The sequence below is a fragment of the Lathamus discolor genome, chromosome 6 (genome assembly GCF_037157495.1).
Source record: "Lathamus discolor isolate bLatDis1 chromosome 6, bLatDis1.hap1, whole genome shotgun sequence".
NCBI classification, from domain to species: Eukaryota; Metazoa; Chordata; class Aves; order Psittaciformes; family Psittacidae; genus Lathamus; species Lathamus discolor.
In genome coordinates, this window is record NC_088889.1 from 1 (window position 1) to 16,394 (window position 16,394).

Sequence of the window (16,394 nt, forward strand, 5' to 3'; positions counted from 1 at the left end):
TGTCTGACCTCACTTTGGCCCCGCCCACCCCTAATCGCTGCCTTCCGGTGGGGGGGGGGGGAGCCCCACCCTGACCTTTGTGACCCCGCCCCGACCTTTGTGACCTTGCCAAGGGGACCCGCGTCCGGGCGCACCCACCCCGCCCGAGTCCCGGCGCCGCCCTGACCCCGATCCGCACCCATAGGGACCTACATAGGGAGCCCCATAGGGACCCTCCATAGGGACCTACATAGGGACCCCCATAGGGACCTACATAGGGAGCCCCATAGGGACCCCAATGGGACCTACATAGGGAGCCCCATAGGGACCCTCCATAGGGAGCCCCATAGGGACCCCAATGGGGACCTACATAGGGAGCCCCATAGGGACCCCCATAGGGACCTACATAGGGAGCCCCATAGGGACCCTCCATAGGGACCTACATAGGGAGCCCCATAGGGACCCCCATAGGGACCTACATAGGGAACCCCATAGGGACCCTCCATAGGGACCCCCATAGGGACCTACATAGGGAGCCCCATAGGGACCCTCCATAGGGACCTACATAGGGAGTCCCATAGGGACCCTCCATAGGGACCTACATAGGGAACCCCATAGGGACCCTCCATAGGGACCTACATAGGGAGCCCCATAGGGACCTACATAGGGACCTCCATAGGGAACCCCATATTGCCCACACAGTGACCCCCATAGTGCCCCCATAGTGCCCTAATAGTGACCCCCATAGGACCCCATAGTGTCCCCATAATGACCCCCATAGTGCTCCCATAGTGACCCCATAATGCCCCCACAGTGACCCCATAGTGCCCCCATAGTGACCCCACAGTGACCCCATAGTGCCCCCATAGTGACCCCACAGTGACCCCATAGTGCCCTAATAGTGACCCCCATAGTGACCCCACAGTGACCCCATAGGACCCCATAGTGACCCCCATAGGGATCCCCATAGGACACCATAGAACCCCATAGGACCCCATAGGGATCCCCATAGGACTCCATAGTGACCCCATAGGACCCCATAGTGCCCCCCATAGTGCCCCCATAGTGACCCCACAGTGACCCCATAGTGCCCCCATAGTGACCCCCATAGGACCCCATAGGGATCCCCATAGGACCCCATAGTGCCCCCATAGTGACCCCACAGTGACCCCATAGTGCCCCCATAGTGACCTCCATAGGACCCCATAGGGATCCCCATAGGACCCCATAGTGCCCCCATAGTGCCCCCATAGTGACCCCATAGTGACCCCCACAGTGCCCCCATAGGACCCCGCGCAGGGTCCCCGCTGCGGCCGCTCCCGCCGTGACTCAGAGCTTGGCCGCGGGTGGGGCCCGGCCCCAGCCCCTCCCGGGGCCCCGCCCGGCCCGGCCCCATTTAAGGCGGCTCCGGGGTCCCGGCGCCGTCCCCGCTGGCTCCGAGGGCTCCGGCCATGGCCCGGCCCGGCTGCTCCCGGCCCTCGGCGTCCTCGTGCTCTGCCTCGGCCTGGACGGTGAGGGGGGGACTGGGATAGAACGGGGTGGGATGGGGGGAATGGGGTGGGATGGAGAGGGATGGGATGGGATGGAGAGGGATGGGATGGGGGGAATGGGATGGAAGGGGATGGGATGGGGGGAATGGGATGGGATAGGGAAAATGGGATGGGATAGAATGGGATGGGATGGGGGGAATGGGATAGAGAGGGATGGACTGGGATAGAATGGGATGGGATGGGGGAACAGGATGGAAGGGGATGGGATGGGGGGAATGGGATGGGATAGAGTGGGATGGGATGGGATAGAATGGGATGGGGGGAATGGGGTGGGATAGAGAGGGATGGGATGGGATGGAGAAGGATGGACTGGGATAGAATGGGATGGGATGGGGGGAATGTGGTGGGATGGACTAGGATAGAATGGGATGGATAGAGAGGGATGGGATGGGATAGAATGGGATGGGATGGGGGGAATGGGATGGGATAGGGAAAATGGGATGGGATAGAATGGGATGGGATGGGGGGAATGGGATAGAGAGGGATGGACTGGGATAGAATGGGATGGGATGGGGGAACAGGATGGAAGGGGATGGGATGGGGGAATGGGATGGGATAGAGTGGGATGGGATGGGATAGAATGGGATGGGGGGAATGGGGTGGGATAGACAGGGATGGACTGGGATAGAATGGGATGGGATGGGGGGAATGGGATAGAGAGGGATGGACTGGGATAGAATGGATGGGATGGGGGGAATGGGATGGGATAGAGAGGGATGGGATGGGATGGAGAGGGATGGACTGGGGTAGAATGGGATGGGATGGGGCGAACAGGATGGAAGGGGATGGGGGGAATGGGATGGGATGGGGGGAATGGGATGGGATAGAGAGGGATGGGATGGATGGAATAAGAGAGGAATAGAATGGGATGGACTGGGATAGAACGGGATGGGATGGGGGGAACAGGATGGAAGGGGATGGGGGGAATGGGATGGGATAGAGAGGGATGGGAGGGATGGGAGGAATGGGATGGGATAGAGAGGGATGGGATGGGATGAGAGGAATGGGATGGGATAGGGAAAATGGGATGGGATAGAGTGGGATAGAGAGGGATGGACTGGGAAAGAATGGGATGGGATAGGATGGGGGGAATGGGATGGGATAGAGTGGGATGGGATAGAGAGGAATAGAATGGGATGGACTGGGATAAAATGGGATGGGGCAACAGGATGGGATGGGGGGAACAGGATGGATAGGGAGAATGGGATGGAATAGAATGGGATGGACTGGGATAGAACGGGATGGGATGGGGGGGAATGGGATAGGATAGACTGGGATAGAATGGGATGGGATAAGGAGAATAGGATGGGATGGACTAGGATAGAATGGGATGGGATAGAGAGGGATGGACTGGGATAGAATGGGATGGGATGGGGGGAATGGGATAGAGAGGGATGGACTGGGATAGAATGGGATGGGATGGGGGGAATGGGATGGGATAGAGAGGGATGGGATGGATGGAGAGGGATGGACTGGGGTAGAATGGGATGGGATGGGGCGAACAGGATGGAAGGGGATGGGGGGAATGGGATGGGATGGGGGGAATGGGATGGGATAGAGAGGGATGGGATGGGATGGAATAAGAGAGGAATAGAATGGGATGGACTGGGATAGAACGGGATGGGATGGGGGGAACAGGATGGAAGGGGATGGGGGAATGGGATGGATAGAGAGGGATGGGAGGGGATGGGAGGAATGGGATGGATAGAGAGGGATGGGATGGGATGAGAGGAATGGATGGGATAGGGAAAATGGGATGGGATAGAGTGGGATAGAGAGGGATGGACTGGGAAAGAATGGGATGGGATAGGATGGGGGGAATGGGATGGGATAGAGTGGGATGGGATGGATAGAGAGGAATAGAATGGGATGGACTGGGATAAAATGGGATGGGGGCAACAGGATGGATGGGGGAACAGGATGGGATAGGGAGAATGGGATGGAATAGAATGGGATGGACTGGGATAGAACGGGATGGGATGGGGGGAATGGGATAGGATAGACTGGGATAGAATGGGATGGGATAAGGAGAATAGGATGGGATGGACTAGGATAGAATGGGATGGGATAGAGAGGGATGGACTGGGATAGAATGGGATGGGATGGGGCGAACAGGATGGAAGGGGATGGGGGGAATGGGATGGGATGGGGGGAATGGGATAGGATAGAGAGGGATGGGATGGAATAAGAGAGAAATAGAATGGGATGGACTGGGATAGAACGGGATGGGATGGGGGGAATGGGATGGGATAGAGAGGGACGGGATGGGATGGAATAAGAGAGGAATAGAATGGGATGGACTGGGATAGAACGGGATGGGATGGGGGAATGGAATGGGATGGGATCGGGGGAAATGGGATAGGCTAGAGAGGTATAGACTGGGATAGAATGGGATGGGATAAGGAGAATAGGATGGGATGGACTAGGATAGAATGGGATGGGATAGAGTGGGATAGAGAGGGATGGACTGGGATAGAATGGGATGGGATAGAGTGGGATAGAGAGGGATAGATTGGGATAGAATGGGATGGATGGACTAGGATAGAATGGGATGGGATAGAGTGGGATAGAGAGGATGGACTGGGATAGAATGGGATGGGATGGGATAGAGTGGGATGGGATAGAGAGGAATAGAATGGGATGGACTGGGATGTGATGGGGGGAATGGGATGGGATAGAGTGGGATGGGATGGAATAGAATCGGATGGACTGGGATAGAATGGGATGGGATGGGGGAATGGAGTGGCTTAGAGTGCAGTAGAATGGAATAGAGTGGGATGGGATGGGATGGAGTGCGATGGGATAGACTGGGGGGGGAATGGGATGGGGTGGAATAGAGATGGATGGGATGGACAGGGATGGAGTGGGATAGGATGGAAAGGGGGGGAATGGGATTGGACAGAGTGGGATGGGGTGTGAGGAATGGGATGGGATACAGCGGCATAGAAAGGGATGGACTGGGATAGAATGGGATGGGTTAGAGTGGGATGGGATGGAACGGCATAGAGAGGGATGGGATGGCATAGAGTGGGATGGACTGGGGGGGGGAATGGGATGGGATAAAGAGGGATGGAGTGGGATGGGATGGATTGGATAGAATGGGATGGAGATTGGGATAGAGTGGGATGGACTGGGGGGCAATGGGATGGAATTGGCTGGGATGGGATGGGGTGGGATGGGGACCGGGATGAGCCGGGGCTGAGGCTCTGCCTTGTGCCAGGCGCCTCCGCCCGCTGCGAGTCCGGATCCCGCCTGGAGCCGCTGATGGCCGGGGTGGATCCCTGCAAGGATCCTGCGGGATTCCTCAGCCCCCAGCTGGGGGGATCCTATGGAGGCGGGTCCGGATCCTATGGAAGCGATTCGGGATCCTATGGAGGCGGGTCCGGATCCTATGGAGCGATTCGGGATCCTATGAAGCGATTCGGGATCCTATGGAGGCGGGTCCGGATCCTATGGAAGCGATTCGGGATCCTATGGAAGCGATTCGGGATCCTATGGAGGCGGGTCCGGATCCTATGGAAGCGATTCGGGATCCTATGGAAGCGATTCGGGATCCTATGGAGGCGGATCTGGAGTATCCCAAGGAGGCGGAAGCTCGTCAGGATCCTCCGGGAACAAGCCAGGATCCCATGGGAGCAGACCAGGATCCTATGGACTTGGCTCTTCGGGGAGTGGGTCGGGATCGGGGAGACCAGGCTCCTACGGGGGATCCAGTGGGGGATCCAGTGGGGGATCCTATGGAATGGGGTCGGGATCGGGCAGACCTGGATCCCAGGGGGGAAGTGGATCCGGATCGGGCAGACCTGGATCCCAGGGAGGGATTGGATCCGGATCGGGCAGACCTGGGTCCCAGGGAGGGATTGGATCCGGATCGGGAAGACCTGGATCCCATGGGAGCAGTGGATCCGGATCGGGCAGACCTGGATCCCAGGGAGGGATTGGATCTGGATCGGGAAGACCCGGATCCCAAGGAAGCAGTGGATCAGGATCCTATGGAGGCGGATCAGGATCCTATGGGGGCGGATCGGGATCCTATGGAGGCGGATCGGGATCCTATGGGGGTGGATCGGGATCCTATGGGGGATCGCACGGAGGATCCAGTTCAGGCTCGGGCAGACCCGGATCCCAAGGAAGCAGCGGATCAGGATCCTATGGGAGCGGATCCAGCTCCTATGGGGGGGGATCGGGCTCCTATGGGGACAGCTCGGGATCCTATGGGCTCCCGGAGTCCTACGGGGATGCTCCGGGATCCTCTGGGGGCTCTTCCCAAGGGGGTGGATCCAGCTCCTATGGGAGCGGATCGGGATCCCATGGGGCTGGGTCAGGCTCCTATGGGGGCTCATCGGGATCGGGATCCCATGGGGCTGGATCAGGCTCCTATGGGGGCTCATCAGGATCGGGATCCCATGGGGCTGGATCAGGATCCTATGGGGGCTCATCGGGATCGGGATCCCATGGGGCTGGATCAGGATCCTATGGGGGCTCATCGGGATCGGGATCCCATGGGGCTGGATCAGGCTCCTCTGGCAGACCAGGCTCCTATGGGGGCTCATCGGGATCGGGATCCCATGGGGCTGGATCAGGATCCTATGGGGGCTCATCGGGATCGGGATCCCATGGGGCTGGATCAGGCTCCTATGGGGGCTCATCGGGATTGGGATCCCATGGGGCTGGGTCAGGATCCTATGGGGGTTCATCGGGATCGGGATCCCAGGGGGCTGGATCAGGATCCTATGGCAGACCAGGCTCCTATGGGGGCTCATCGGGATCGGGATCCCATGGGAGTGGCTCAGGCTCCTATGGGAGTGACTCAATATCCTATGGGGATGGATCGGGCTCCTATGGAGGATCCGGCTCCTATGGGGGGGGATCAGGATCGGGCTCCTATGGGGGTGATTCAATATCCTATGGGGATGGATCCGGCTCCTATGGAGGATCCGGCTCCTATGGGGGGGGATCAGGGTCGGGCTCCTATGGGGGGGGCTCGGGCTCCTATGGAGGATCCGGCTCCTATGGGGGGGGCTCGGGCTCGGGCTCCTCCGGCGGCGGCCGCCGGCCCGGGTACAAGAACCCCGGGATCCCGTTCATCCCGGGGCTGCGCGATCCCGCCCGCCTCGGGGGCCACGTCCCCATCCGCAGGGAGCGCCCGGCGGGATCCGATCCCGGCTCCAGGGGGGGCTCCGGGCCGGGCTCCGGCTGCGGGGATTGCGCCGTGTAAGGGGTGGGGGGGGGGACCCCGCATCCCTCGGGATGGATCCCAATAAACGCGTTCCCGGCAGCACCGGGCTCGGCCCTGCCCCGCGAGCGGCACCGACCGGATGGACCGGAGGGGATGGGGACAGCGGGGGGGGGGGGACATGGGGATGGGGGGGGGGGACAGGGGGATACCCATGGGAGGGGGACATGGGGACATCCATGGGATGAGGACATCAGGGATGGGGTGCAATGGGGACATTGGGATGTCCATGGGATGGGGACATGGGGATGTCCATGGGAGGGGGACATGGGGACCATCCATGGGATGGGGACATCAGGAATGGGGTGCGATGGGGACATTGGGATACCCATGGGATGAAGACAGTGGGATATCCAGGGGATGGGGACATGGGGACATTGGGATGTCCATGGGATGGGGACATGGGGACATCCATGGGATGAGGACATTGGGATATCCATGGGATGAGGACATCAGGGAGGGGGTGCAATGGGGACATTGGGATACCCATGGGATGAAGACAGGGGGATATCCATAGGATGGGGACATTGGGATATCCATGGGATGAGGACATCAGGGATGGGGTGCAATGGGGACATTGGGATGTCCATGGGATGGGGACATTGGGATACCCATGGGATGAAGACAGTGGGATATCCAGGGGATGGGGACATGGGGACATTGGGATGTCCATGGGATGGGGACATTGGGATACCCATGGGATGAAGACAGTGGGATATCCAGGGGATGGGGACATGGGGACATTGGGATGTCCATGGGATGAGGACATCAGGGATGGGGTGCGATGGGGACATTGCGATACCCATGGGATGGGGACATGGGGATATCCATGGGATGGGGACATCAGGAATGGGGTGGGATGGAGACACCCAGAGAAGGGAATGGGGACATTGGGATATCCACGGAATGGGGCTGGGAACATCAGGAATGGGATGGGGACACCCAGAGATGGGAATGAGGACAATGGGGACCCGGGGAATGGGAAATCCATGGGATGGGGACAGCAGGGATGCGATCGAGACACTCGGAAAGATGGGAATGGGGACATTGGGAACATCGGTAATGGGCCAAGGACATCCATGGGGCGGGGATGGGGACATCAGGAATGGGACCTGAGGAGTGGGGCACCCATGGGATGGGGACATCAGGGATGGGGACATGGGGCTGGTGGCACTTGGGGACCAGTCTGGCCCCATCAGGCCCAGTGTGACCCCATTAGGACCAGTCTGACTCCACCAGGCCCAGTCTGGCCCCATTAGGACCAGCGTGACCCCATTAGGACCAGTCTGGCCCCATTAGGACCAGTGTGACCCCATTAGGACCAGTCTGGCCCCATTAGGACCAGTGTGACCCCATTAGGACCAGTCTGGCCCCATTAGGACCAATGTGACCCCATTAGGACCAGTCTGGCCCCATTAAGACCAGTGTGACCCCATTAGGACCAGTCTGGCCCCATTAGGACCAGTGTGACCCCATTAGGACCAGTCTGGCCCCATTAGGACCAATGTGACCCCATTAGGACCAGTCTGGCCCCATCAGTCCCAGTGTGACCCCATTAGGACCAGTCTGGCCCCATTAGGACCAGTGTGACCCCATTAGGACCAGTCTGGCCCCATTAGGACCAGTGTGACCCCATTAGGACCAGTCTGGCCCCATCAGTCCCAGTGTGACCCCATTAGGACCAGTGTGACCCCATTAGGACCAGTCTGGCCCCATTAGGACCAGTCTGGCCCCATCAGGACCAGTCTGGCCCCATTAGGACCAGTCTGGCACCATCAGTCCCAGTGTGACCCCATTAGGACCAGTCTGGCCCCATTAGGACCAGTGTGACCCCATTAGGACCAGTCTGGCCCCATCAGGACCACTCTGGCCCCATTAGGACCAGTGTGACCCCATTAGGACCAGTCTGGCCCCATTAGGACCAGTGTGACCCCATTAGGACCAGTCTGGCCCCATCAGTCCCAGTGTGACCTCATCAGGCCCAGTCTGGCCCCATTAGGACCAGTGCGACCCCATCAGTCCCAGTGTGACCCCATTAGGACCAGTCTGGCCCCATCAGTCCCAGTGTGACCCCATCAGTCCCAGTGTGACCCCATTAGGACCAGTCTGGCCCCATCAGGACCACTCTGGTCCCATCAGGACCAGTCTGGCCCCATTAGGACCAGTGCGACCCCATCAGTCCCAGTGTGACCCCATTAGGACCAGTCTGGCCCCATCAGTCCCAGTGTGACCCCATCAGTCCCAGTGTGACCCCATTAGGACCAGTCTGGCCCCATCAGGACCACTCTGGTCCCATCAGGACCAGTCTGGCCCCATCAGTCCCAGTGTGACCCCATTAGGACCAGTGTGACCCCATTAGGACCAGTCTGGCCCCATCAGGACCAGTGTGACCCCATCAGGACCAGTGTGGCCCCATTAGGACCAGTCTGGCCCCATCAGGACCAATCTGGCCCCATCAGTCCCAGTGTGACCCCATTAGGACCAGTGTGACCCCATTAGGACCAGTCTGGCCCCATCAGGACCAGTGTGACCCCATCAGGACCAGTGTGGCCCCATTAGGACCAGTCTGGCCCCATCAGTCCCAGTGTGACCCCATCAGTCCCAGTGTGACCCCATTAGGACCAGTCTGGCACCATCAGTCCCAGTGTGACCCCATCAGGCCCAGTCTGGCCCCATTAGGACCAGTGTGACCCCATTAGGACCAGTCTGACCCCATTAGGACCAGTGTGACCCCATTAGGACCAATCTAGCCCCATCAGGCCCAGTCTGACCCCATCAGGACCACTCTGGCCCCATCAGGACCAGTCTGGCCCCATCAAGACCAGTGTGACCCCATTAGGACCAGTGTGACCCCATTAGGACCAGTCTGGCCCCATCAGTCCCAGTGTGGCCCCATTAGGACCAGTCTGGCCCCATCAGTCCCAGTGTGACCCCATTAGGACCATTGCAACCCCATCAGGCCCAGTGTGGCCCCATTAGGACCAGTCTGGCCCCATCAGTCCCAGTGTGACCCCATTAGGACCAGTCTGGCCCCATACCACCGGCGCCCGTCCCGGTTCCCCACCCTCCGTAGGTGGCTGGGTTGGAATCAGGGGTGGGAGGATCCCTGCCCATAAAACCGGTGCTCCCGGCGCTCCCGGCCCCACAAGCAGCACCCATGGGTGCCCTCAGGACCCTCGGGCTCCTGCTCGTCCTGCTCGGTGGGTGCCCAACACGTGGGGCCCTCCTGGGTGTGGGGCTGTGGGGTGATGGGGTCTATTGGGATATGGGGGCTATGGGGCTGTGGAGGGCTATGGGGTTATGAGGTCTATTGGGCTATGGGGGCTACGGAGGGCTATGGGGGGCTATGGGGCTATAGGGGACTGTGGGGGGCTATGAGGTCTATTGGGATATGGGGGCTATGGAGCTATGGGGCCATGGGGGGCTATGGGGGCTATGGGGCTATGGGGGGCTATGGGGGCTATGGGGCTGTGGGGCTATGGGGGCTATGGGGGCTATGGGGGCTATGGGGGGCTATGGGGCTGTGGGGGCTATGGGGGCTATGGGGGCTATGGGGGGCTATGGGGGCTATGGGGGGCTATGGGGCTATGGGGGCTATGGGGGGCTATGGGGGGCTATGGGGCTATGGGGGGCTATGGGGGGCTATGGGGCTATGGGGGCTATGGGGGCTATGGGGGCTATGGGGGGCTATGGGGGCTATGGGGGCTATGGGGCTATGTGGGGGACGCGGCTCCCCCGCTGCCCTGCGGAGCCCCCATCCCACCAGCGCCCCCTGGTGTCCGCAGGCGCCGCCCGCAGCCTCCCGGTGCCGGTCACGGTCCCGGTCCCTGCCCCGGCTCCGGTGCCCGTGAGCGCCCCCAACACGCGGCCCCCCCCCACCGCGGCCCCGGCCCCGGGCCCCGGCCCCACCGCGGGCCCCACCGCGGGCCCCACGGGGCCGCAGGAGCCGGCGGGGGCGGAGCTGCTGCTGCAGCTGGAGCCGGAGCTGCGGGACCTGCTGGGCCCCCCCCCGCTCCCCAACGTGCCCCTGCCCGCGCCCCACAGCCTGACCCACACCTTGGCCCATAGCCGGCCCCATAACCTCACCCATAGCCCGCCCCATAACCTCACCCATAGCCGGCCCCATAACCTCACCCATAGCCCGCCCCATAACCTCACCCATAGCCAGCCCCATAACCTCACCCATAGCCAGCCCCATAACCTGACCTCCGCCTGGGCTTAAAGTGGAGCCCAGGTCCCCTTTGGGGGGGGGGGGGGCTATTTGGGACCCCGGGTCCTTGGGATCGGCTGGGGAGGGACCCCAGGGTCACCAACCCCCCCCCCCAACCCCCCCAGTGTCCCCAACCCAAGGCTCACCCGGTTTCTATAGGGGCAGGTCTATAGGGGGGGTCTATAGGGGCAGACCTCTATAGGGGACAGGTTAATAGGGGTTAGGTCTATAGGGGCAGGTCTATAGGGACCAGGTCTATAGGGGCAGGTCTGTATAGGGGACAGGTTAATAGGGGTTAGGTCTATAGAGGCAGGTCTATAGGGCCACATCTATGAAGGGGTCAGGTTTATAAGAGTTAGGTCTATAGGGGCAGGTCTATAGGGGACGAGTCTATAGGGTCAGATCTGTATGGGGGACAGGTTAATAGGGCCTGGGTCTATAGGGCAGCTCTATAGGGCCCGGGTCTATAGGGCAGCTCTATAGGGCCCAGTGTATAGGGCAGCTCTATAGGGCCCGAGTCTATAGGGCAGCTCTATAGGGCCCAGTGTATAGGGCAGCTCTATAGGGCCCAGTCTATAGGGCAGCTCTATAGGGCCCGGTGCCATAAGGCAGCTCTATAGGGCCCAGTGTATAGGGCAGCTCTATAGGGCCCGGTGCCATAAGGCAGCTCTATAGGGCCCAGTCTATAGGGCAGCTCTATAGGGCCCGGTGCCATAGGGCAGCTCTATAGGGCGGCTCTATCTCTAGGGCCGGGCGGTGCCGGGAGGGGCTCTGACTCATGGGCAGCTGCTGCCACGTCCCCCCCCCGACCTTCCAGCCCGGCCGGTTCCAGCCCTGCCGGCGCCCGTAAGAGCTCCCATTGCTCCCATTGCTGCCGTTGATCCCGGTGTTGATCCCATTGATCCCGGTGTTGATCCCGTTGATCCCATTGATCCCGGTGTTGATCCCATTGATCCCGGTGCTCCCGGTGCTCCCGGTGCTGCGTTGGAGCCGCTGCTATAGACGCCAGGTACCGGGGGGGGGGGGGGAGCCCCGCGGGATGGGGGGGGCAGGATGGGTCCCGGTCCTCCTTAAGTGGGGGCTGTGGGGGGGGGTGTCCCCATAACCGGGGTCAATGGGGGGGGGGTCCCCATAATGGGGGTTAATGGGGGGGGGATCCCCAAAACGGGGGTCAATGGGGGGGTGTCCCTATAACCGGGGTCAATGGGGGGGTGTCCCCATAACCGGGGTCAATGGGGGGGGGATCCCCATAACTGGAGTCTATGGGGGGGGGGGATCCCCGTAACGGGGATCAATGGGGGGGTGTGTCCACATAACTGGGGTCAATGGGGAGGGGGGGATCCCGGTAACGGGGGTCAATGGGGAGGTGTCCCCATAACAGGGGTCAATGGGGGGGTGTCCCCATAACGGGGGTTAATGGGGGGGGATCCTCATAATGGGGGTCAATGGGGGAGTGTCCCTATAACCGGGGTCAATGGGGGGGATCCCTATAACTGGAGTCTATGGGGGGGGGGGGTCCCTATAACCGGGTTCAATGGGGGGTGTCCCCATAACTGGCGTCAATGGGGGGGGTGTCCCCATAACGGGGGTCAATGGGGGGGGTGTCCCCATAACGGGGGTCAATGGGGGGTGTCCCCATAACCTCTCTCTCTCTCTGCCCCCCCAGCATGGCCGAGCGCCGCCCCCCAGCGCCCCCCCAGCCGCAGCCCCCCGTGCCCGGGCCCCCCCCCAAGCCGCAGGGCCCCCCCCGGCCCGATGACCCCGAGCCCCCCCTGCCCCTGGTCCCCGTGGCCCCGTGGCCCCCCCTTCCCGAGTGGGACGAGGGCAGGGACAGGGCAGCCCCGGGCCATGGAGGGGGGCCAAGGGGCAGCTCCTGAGCGGGGGGGGGGGGGGGGGGCACCAGCCCCATGGAGCCATAGGGAGGAGGCAGCAGCGCCCCCCGGCCCCATTGACCCCACGGATGCCCCCCATTAAAGGCTCCTCAAGCCCCAGTCTTGGTGTTGCTGTTGGGGGACCCCCCCCCCCCCTCCCCCCCACATAGGGATGAAGATGGGGGTGATGCTGCTTCCATCTTTAATAGGGAGAGGGGGATATTGGGATAATACAGGGAGATGGGGGTGCGGGATCAATAGGGGGACATTGGGATATGGGGACATTGGGATATGGGGATATGGGGATATTGGGACACAGGATCAATAGGGGGACATTGGGATACGGGAACACTGGGACATTGGGATATGGGGACATTGGGATATAGGGGTATGGGGACATGGGGATATGGAGACATTGGGATATGGGGTCATTGGGACACAGGATCAATATGGGGACATTGGGACATTGGGATATGGGGACATTGGGATATGGGGACATTGGGACACAGGATCAATAGGGGGACATTCGGATATGGGAACACTGGGACATTGGGATATGGGGACATGGGGACACAGGATCAATAGGGGGCCATGGGGACAGCTCTATGCCACCTCCTGCAGCTCCTCCGAGTGTCCCCAGCCTGAAAGGGGCACAGTGAGGGACAAAGCTGGACACTGGCGTTGTGACCCCAGGTCCCCCACACCCCACATCCCACACCCCACATCCCACACCCCACATCCCACACCCCATATCCCACATCCCACACCCCATATCCCACACCCCACACCCCATATCCCACACCCCATATCCCACACCCCACACCCCATATCCCACACCCCATATCCCACATCCCACACCCCACATCCCACACCCCATATCCCACACCCCACACCCCATATCCCACACCCCACATCCCACACCCCATATCCCACACCCCACACCCCACATCCCACACCCCATATCCCACACCCCACATCCCACACCCCATATCCCACACCCCATATCCCACACCCCATATCCCACACCCCATATCCCACACCCCACACCCCACATCCCACACCCCATATCCCACACCCCACATCCCACACCCCATATCCCACACCCCACATCCCACACCCCATATCCCACACCCCATATCCCACACCCCACACCCCATATCCCACACCCCACACCCCACACCCCATTCCCATTCCCATTCCCATTCCCACATCCCGGTACCTCGGCTCCCGCTGTCCTCAGTGTCCCTGGACCTGTCCTGGCTCCCGATGTCCCCAGGCTCCAGTGGCATCGCCCCGATCCCAATCCCGATCCCGCTCCGGCTCCGGCTCTCGCTCGAGCTCCGCGGCCCCCCCTGGGCCTGGGGGCCTTGGATCGGCCCCTGGGGACGTTCCCCTTGTCCCTGTGTCCATGCCCCTTGCGCTTGGATCCGAGCCCCTTGTCCCTGCGGATGCGGTCCCAGTGCCTGCAGCCGCGCTCCTGGGCCTCGGGCTGGCTCCGCTTGTGCCTGTGGCCATGTCCCTGCTCCCTGCATCCATGCCCCTTGTCCCTGTGTCCATGGCCCTGCTCCTTGGGGATGTTCCCTTTGTCCCCGTGTCCATGGCCCCGCTCCCTGTATCCTTTCCCCTTGTCCCTGCATCCATTCCCCTTGTCCCTGTGTCCCTGTCCCTTGTCCCTGTATCCCTGTCCCTTGTCTCTGTGTCCATAGCCCTGCTCCTTGGGGTCGTTCCCCTTGTCCCTGTATCCCTGTCCCTTGTCCCTGTGTCCCTATTCCTTGTCCCTGCATCCATTCCCCTGCTCCCTGTATCCCTGTCCCTGCTCCCTGTGTCCATATCCCTGCTCCATGGGGACGTTCCCCTTGTCCCTGTATCCCTGTCCCTTGTCCCTGTGTCCCTATTCCTTGTCCCTGCATCCATTCCCCTGCTCCCTGTATCCCTGTCCCTGCTCCCTGTGTCCATATCCCTGCTCCATGGGGACGTTCCCCTTGTCCCTGTATCCCTGTCCCTTGTCCCTGTGTCCCTGTCCCTTGTCCCTGCATCCATTCCCCTGTTCCCTGTATCCCTGTCCCTATTCCTTGCCCCTGTATCCCTGTCCCTTGTCCCTGTGTCCCTATTCCTTGTCCCTGCATCCATTCCCCCTGTCCCTGTATCCCTGTCCCTGTTCCCTGTATCCCTGCCCCTATTCCTTGTCCCTGCATCCATTCCCCTGCTCCCTGCATCCATTCCCCCTGTCCCTGTATCCCTGCTCCCTGTATCCCTGTCCCTGTCCCTGGTCCCCGTGCCCGCAGTCCCCGGCGGGGGGGCCCCGCGGAGCCGCCGCTGCCGCTGCCGGGCGCTGCTGCCGCTGTCCCCGAGGGGGCGCCCGGGAGCAGGTTCAGGAGCCGCAGCAGCGAGGCCAGAGCCTGGCCCCAGGGGTGCTGCGGGGCCGGGGCCGGAGCCGCGGGGCCTGCGGGGGGGAACCGGTACCCGTGAGGCCGCTTCGGGGCCCATTTGGGTCCCTTTGGGTCCCCTTTGGATTCCATTGGGTCCCTTTGGGTCCCCTTGAGCCCCATTGGGTCCCCTTTGGGTCCCCTTTGGATTCCATTGGGTCCCTTTGAGTCCCCTTGAGCCCCATTGGGTCCCTTTGGGTCCCCTTTGGATTCCATTGGGTCCCTTTGGGTCCCCTTGAGCCCCATTGGGTCCCCTTGGGATTCCATTGGGTCCCTTTGGGTCCCCTTGAGCCCCATTGGGTCCCCTTTGGATTCCATTGGGTCCCACTGGGTCCCCTTGAGCCCCATTGGGTCCCTTTGAGTCCCCTTGAGTCCCTTCGGGTCCCACTGGGTCTCATTGGGTCCCCTTGAGTCCCTTTAGGTCCCATTGGGTCCCATTTGGATCCCATTGGTCCCATTGAGTCCCCTTTGAGTCCCATTTGGTCCCCTTGAGCCCCTTTGAGTCCCTTCAGGTCCCATTGGGATCCCATTGAGTCCCTTTGGGTCCCATTTGGTCCCCTTGAGCCCCTTTGAGTCCCATTGGGTCCCCTTTGGATACCATTGGGTCCCTTTGAGTCCCTTTGGGTCCCACTGGGTCCCATTTGGTCCCCTTGAACCCCTTTGAGCCCCATTGGGTCCCATTTGGTCCCCTTGAGCCCCACTGGGTCCCCTTTGGAGTCCATTGGGTCCCTTTGAGTTCCTTCAGGTCCATTGGGTCCCTCTGGGTCCCATTTGGGCCCCCTTGCATCCCCTTTAAATCCCCTTGGGTCCCATTTGGGTCCCCTTCCTCCCTTCACATCCCCCCCATGTCCCATCCCCATCCCTGCATCCCACCCCCCCAATACCCCCCCGTCCCTCCCCATCCCTTTGCCCCCATTATCCCCTTTACCCCAACGCCCCCCCATTCCCCCCCCCATGCCCCCGCTGTCCCCTCACCCCCCAGCAGCAGCAGCGTCCCCACGGCCACCACGAGCGTCCCCGTCACCCCCATGGCTCTGCCGGACCCCCCCCCCCCCAATGGCCTCATCCCTGCTTTATAGGGCCAGGGCCAGCCCCTGGGAGGGGACCCAAGGACAATGGTCC

General features: G+C 61.4%; 1 protein-coding gene across 1 annotated transcript; it reads left to right on the forward strand.

The window, feature by feature from the left end:
• Positions 1-1,241: 1,241 nt before the first annotated feature.
• Positions 1,242-6,747, forward strand: LOC136016545 (loricrin-like). Its single transcript, XM_065683898.1, has 3 exons — positions 1,242-1,490; positions 4,750-4,905; positions 4,967-6,747. Exons 2-3 carry the CDS (start codon positions 4,794-4,796, stop codon positions 6,745-6,747), a joined length of 1,893 nt encoding a protein of 630 aa, XP_065539970.1. The 5' UTR covers positions 1,242-1,490; positions 4,750-4,793.
• The last annotated feature ends 9,647 nt before the right edge of the window (positions 6,748-16,394 follow it).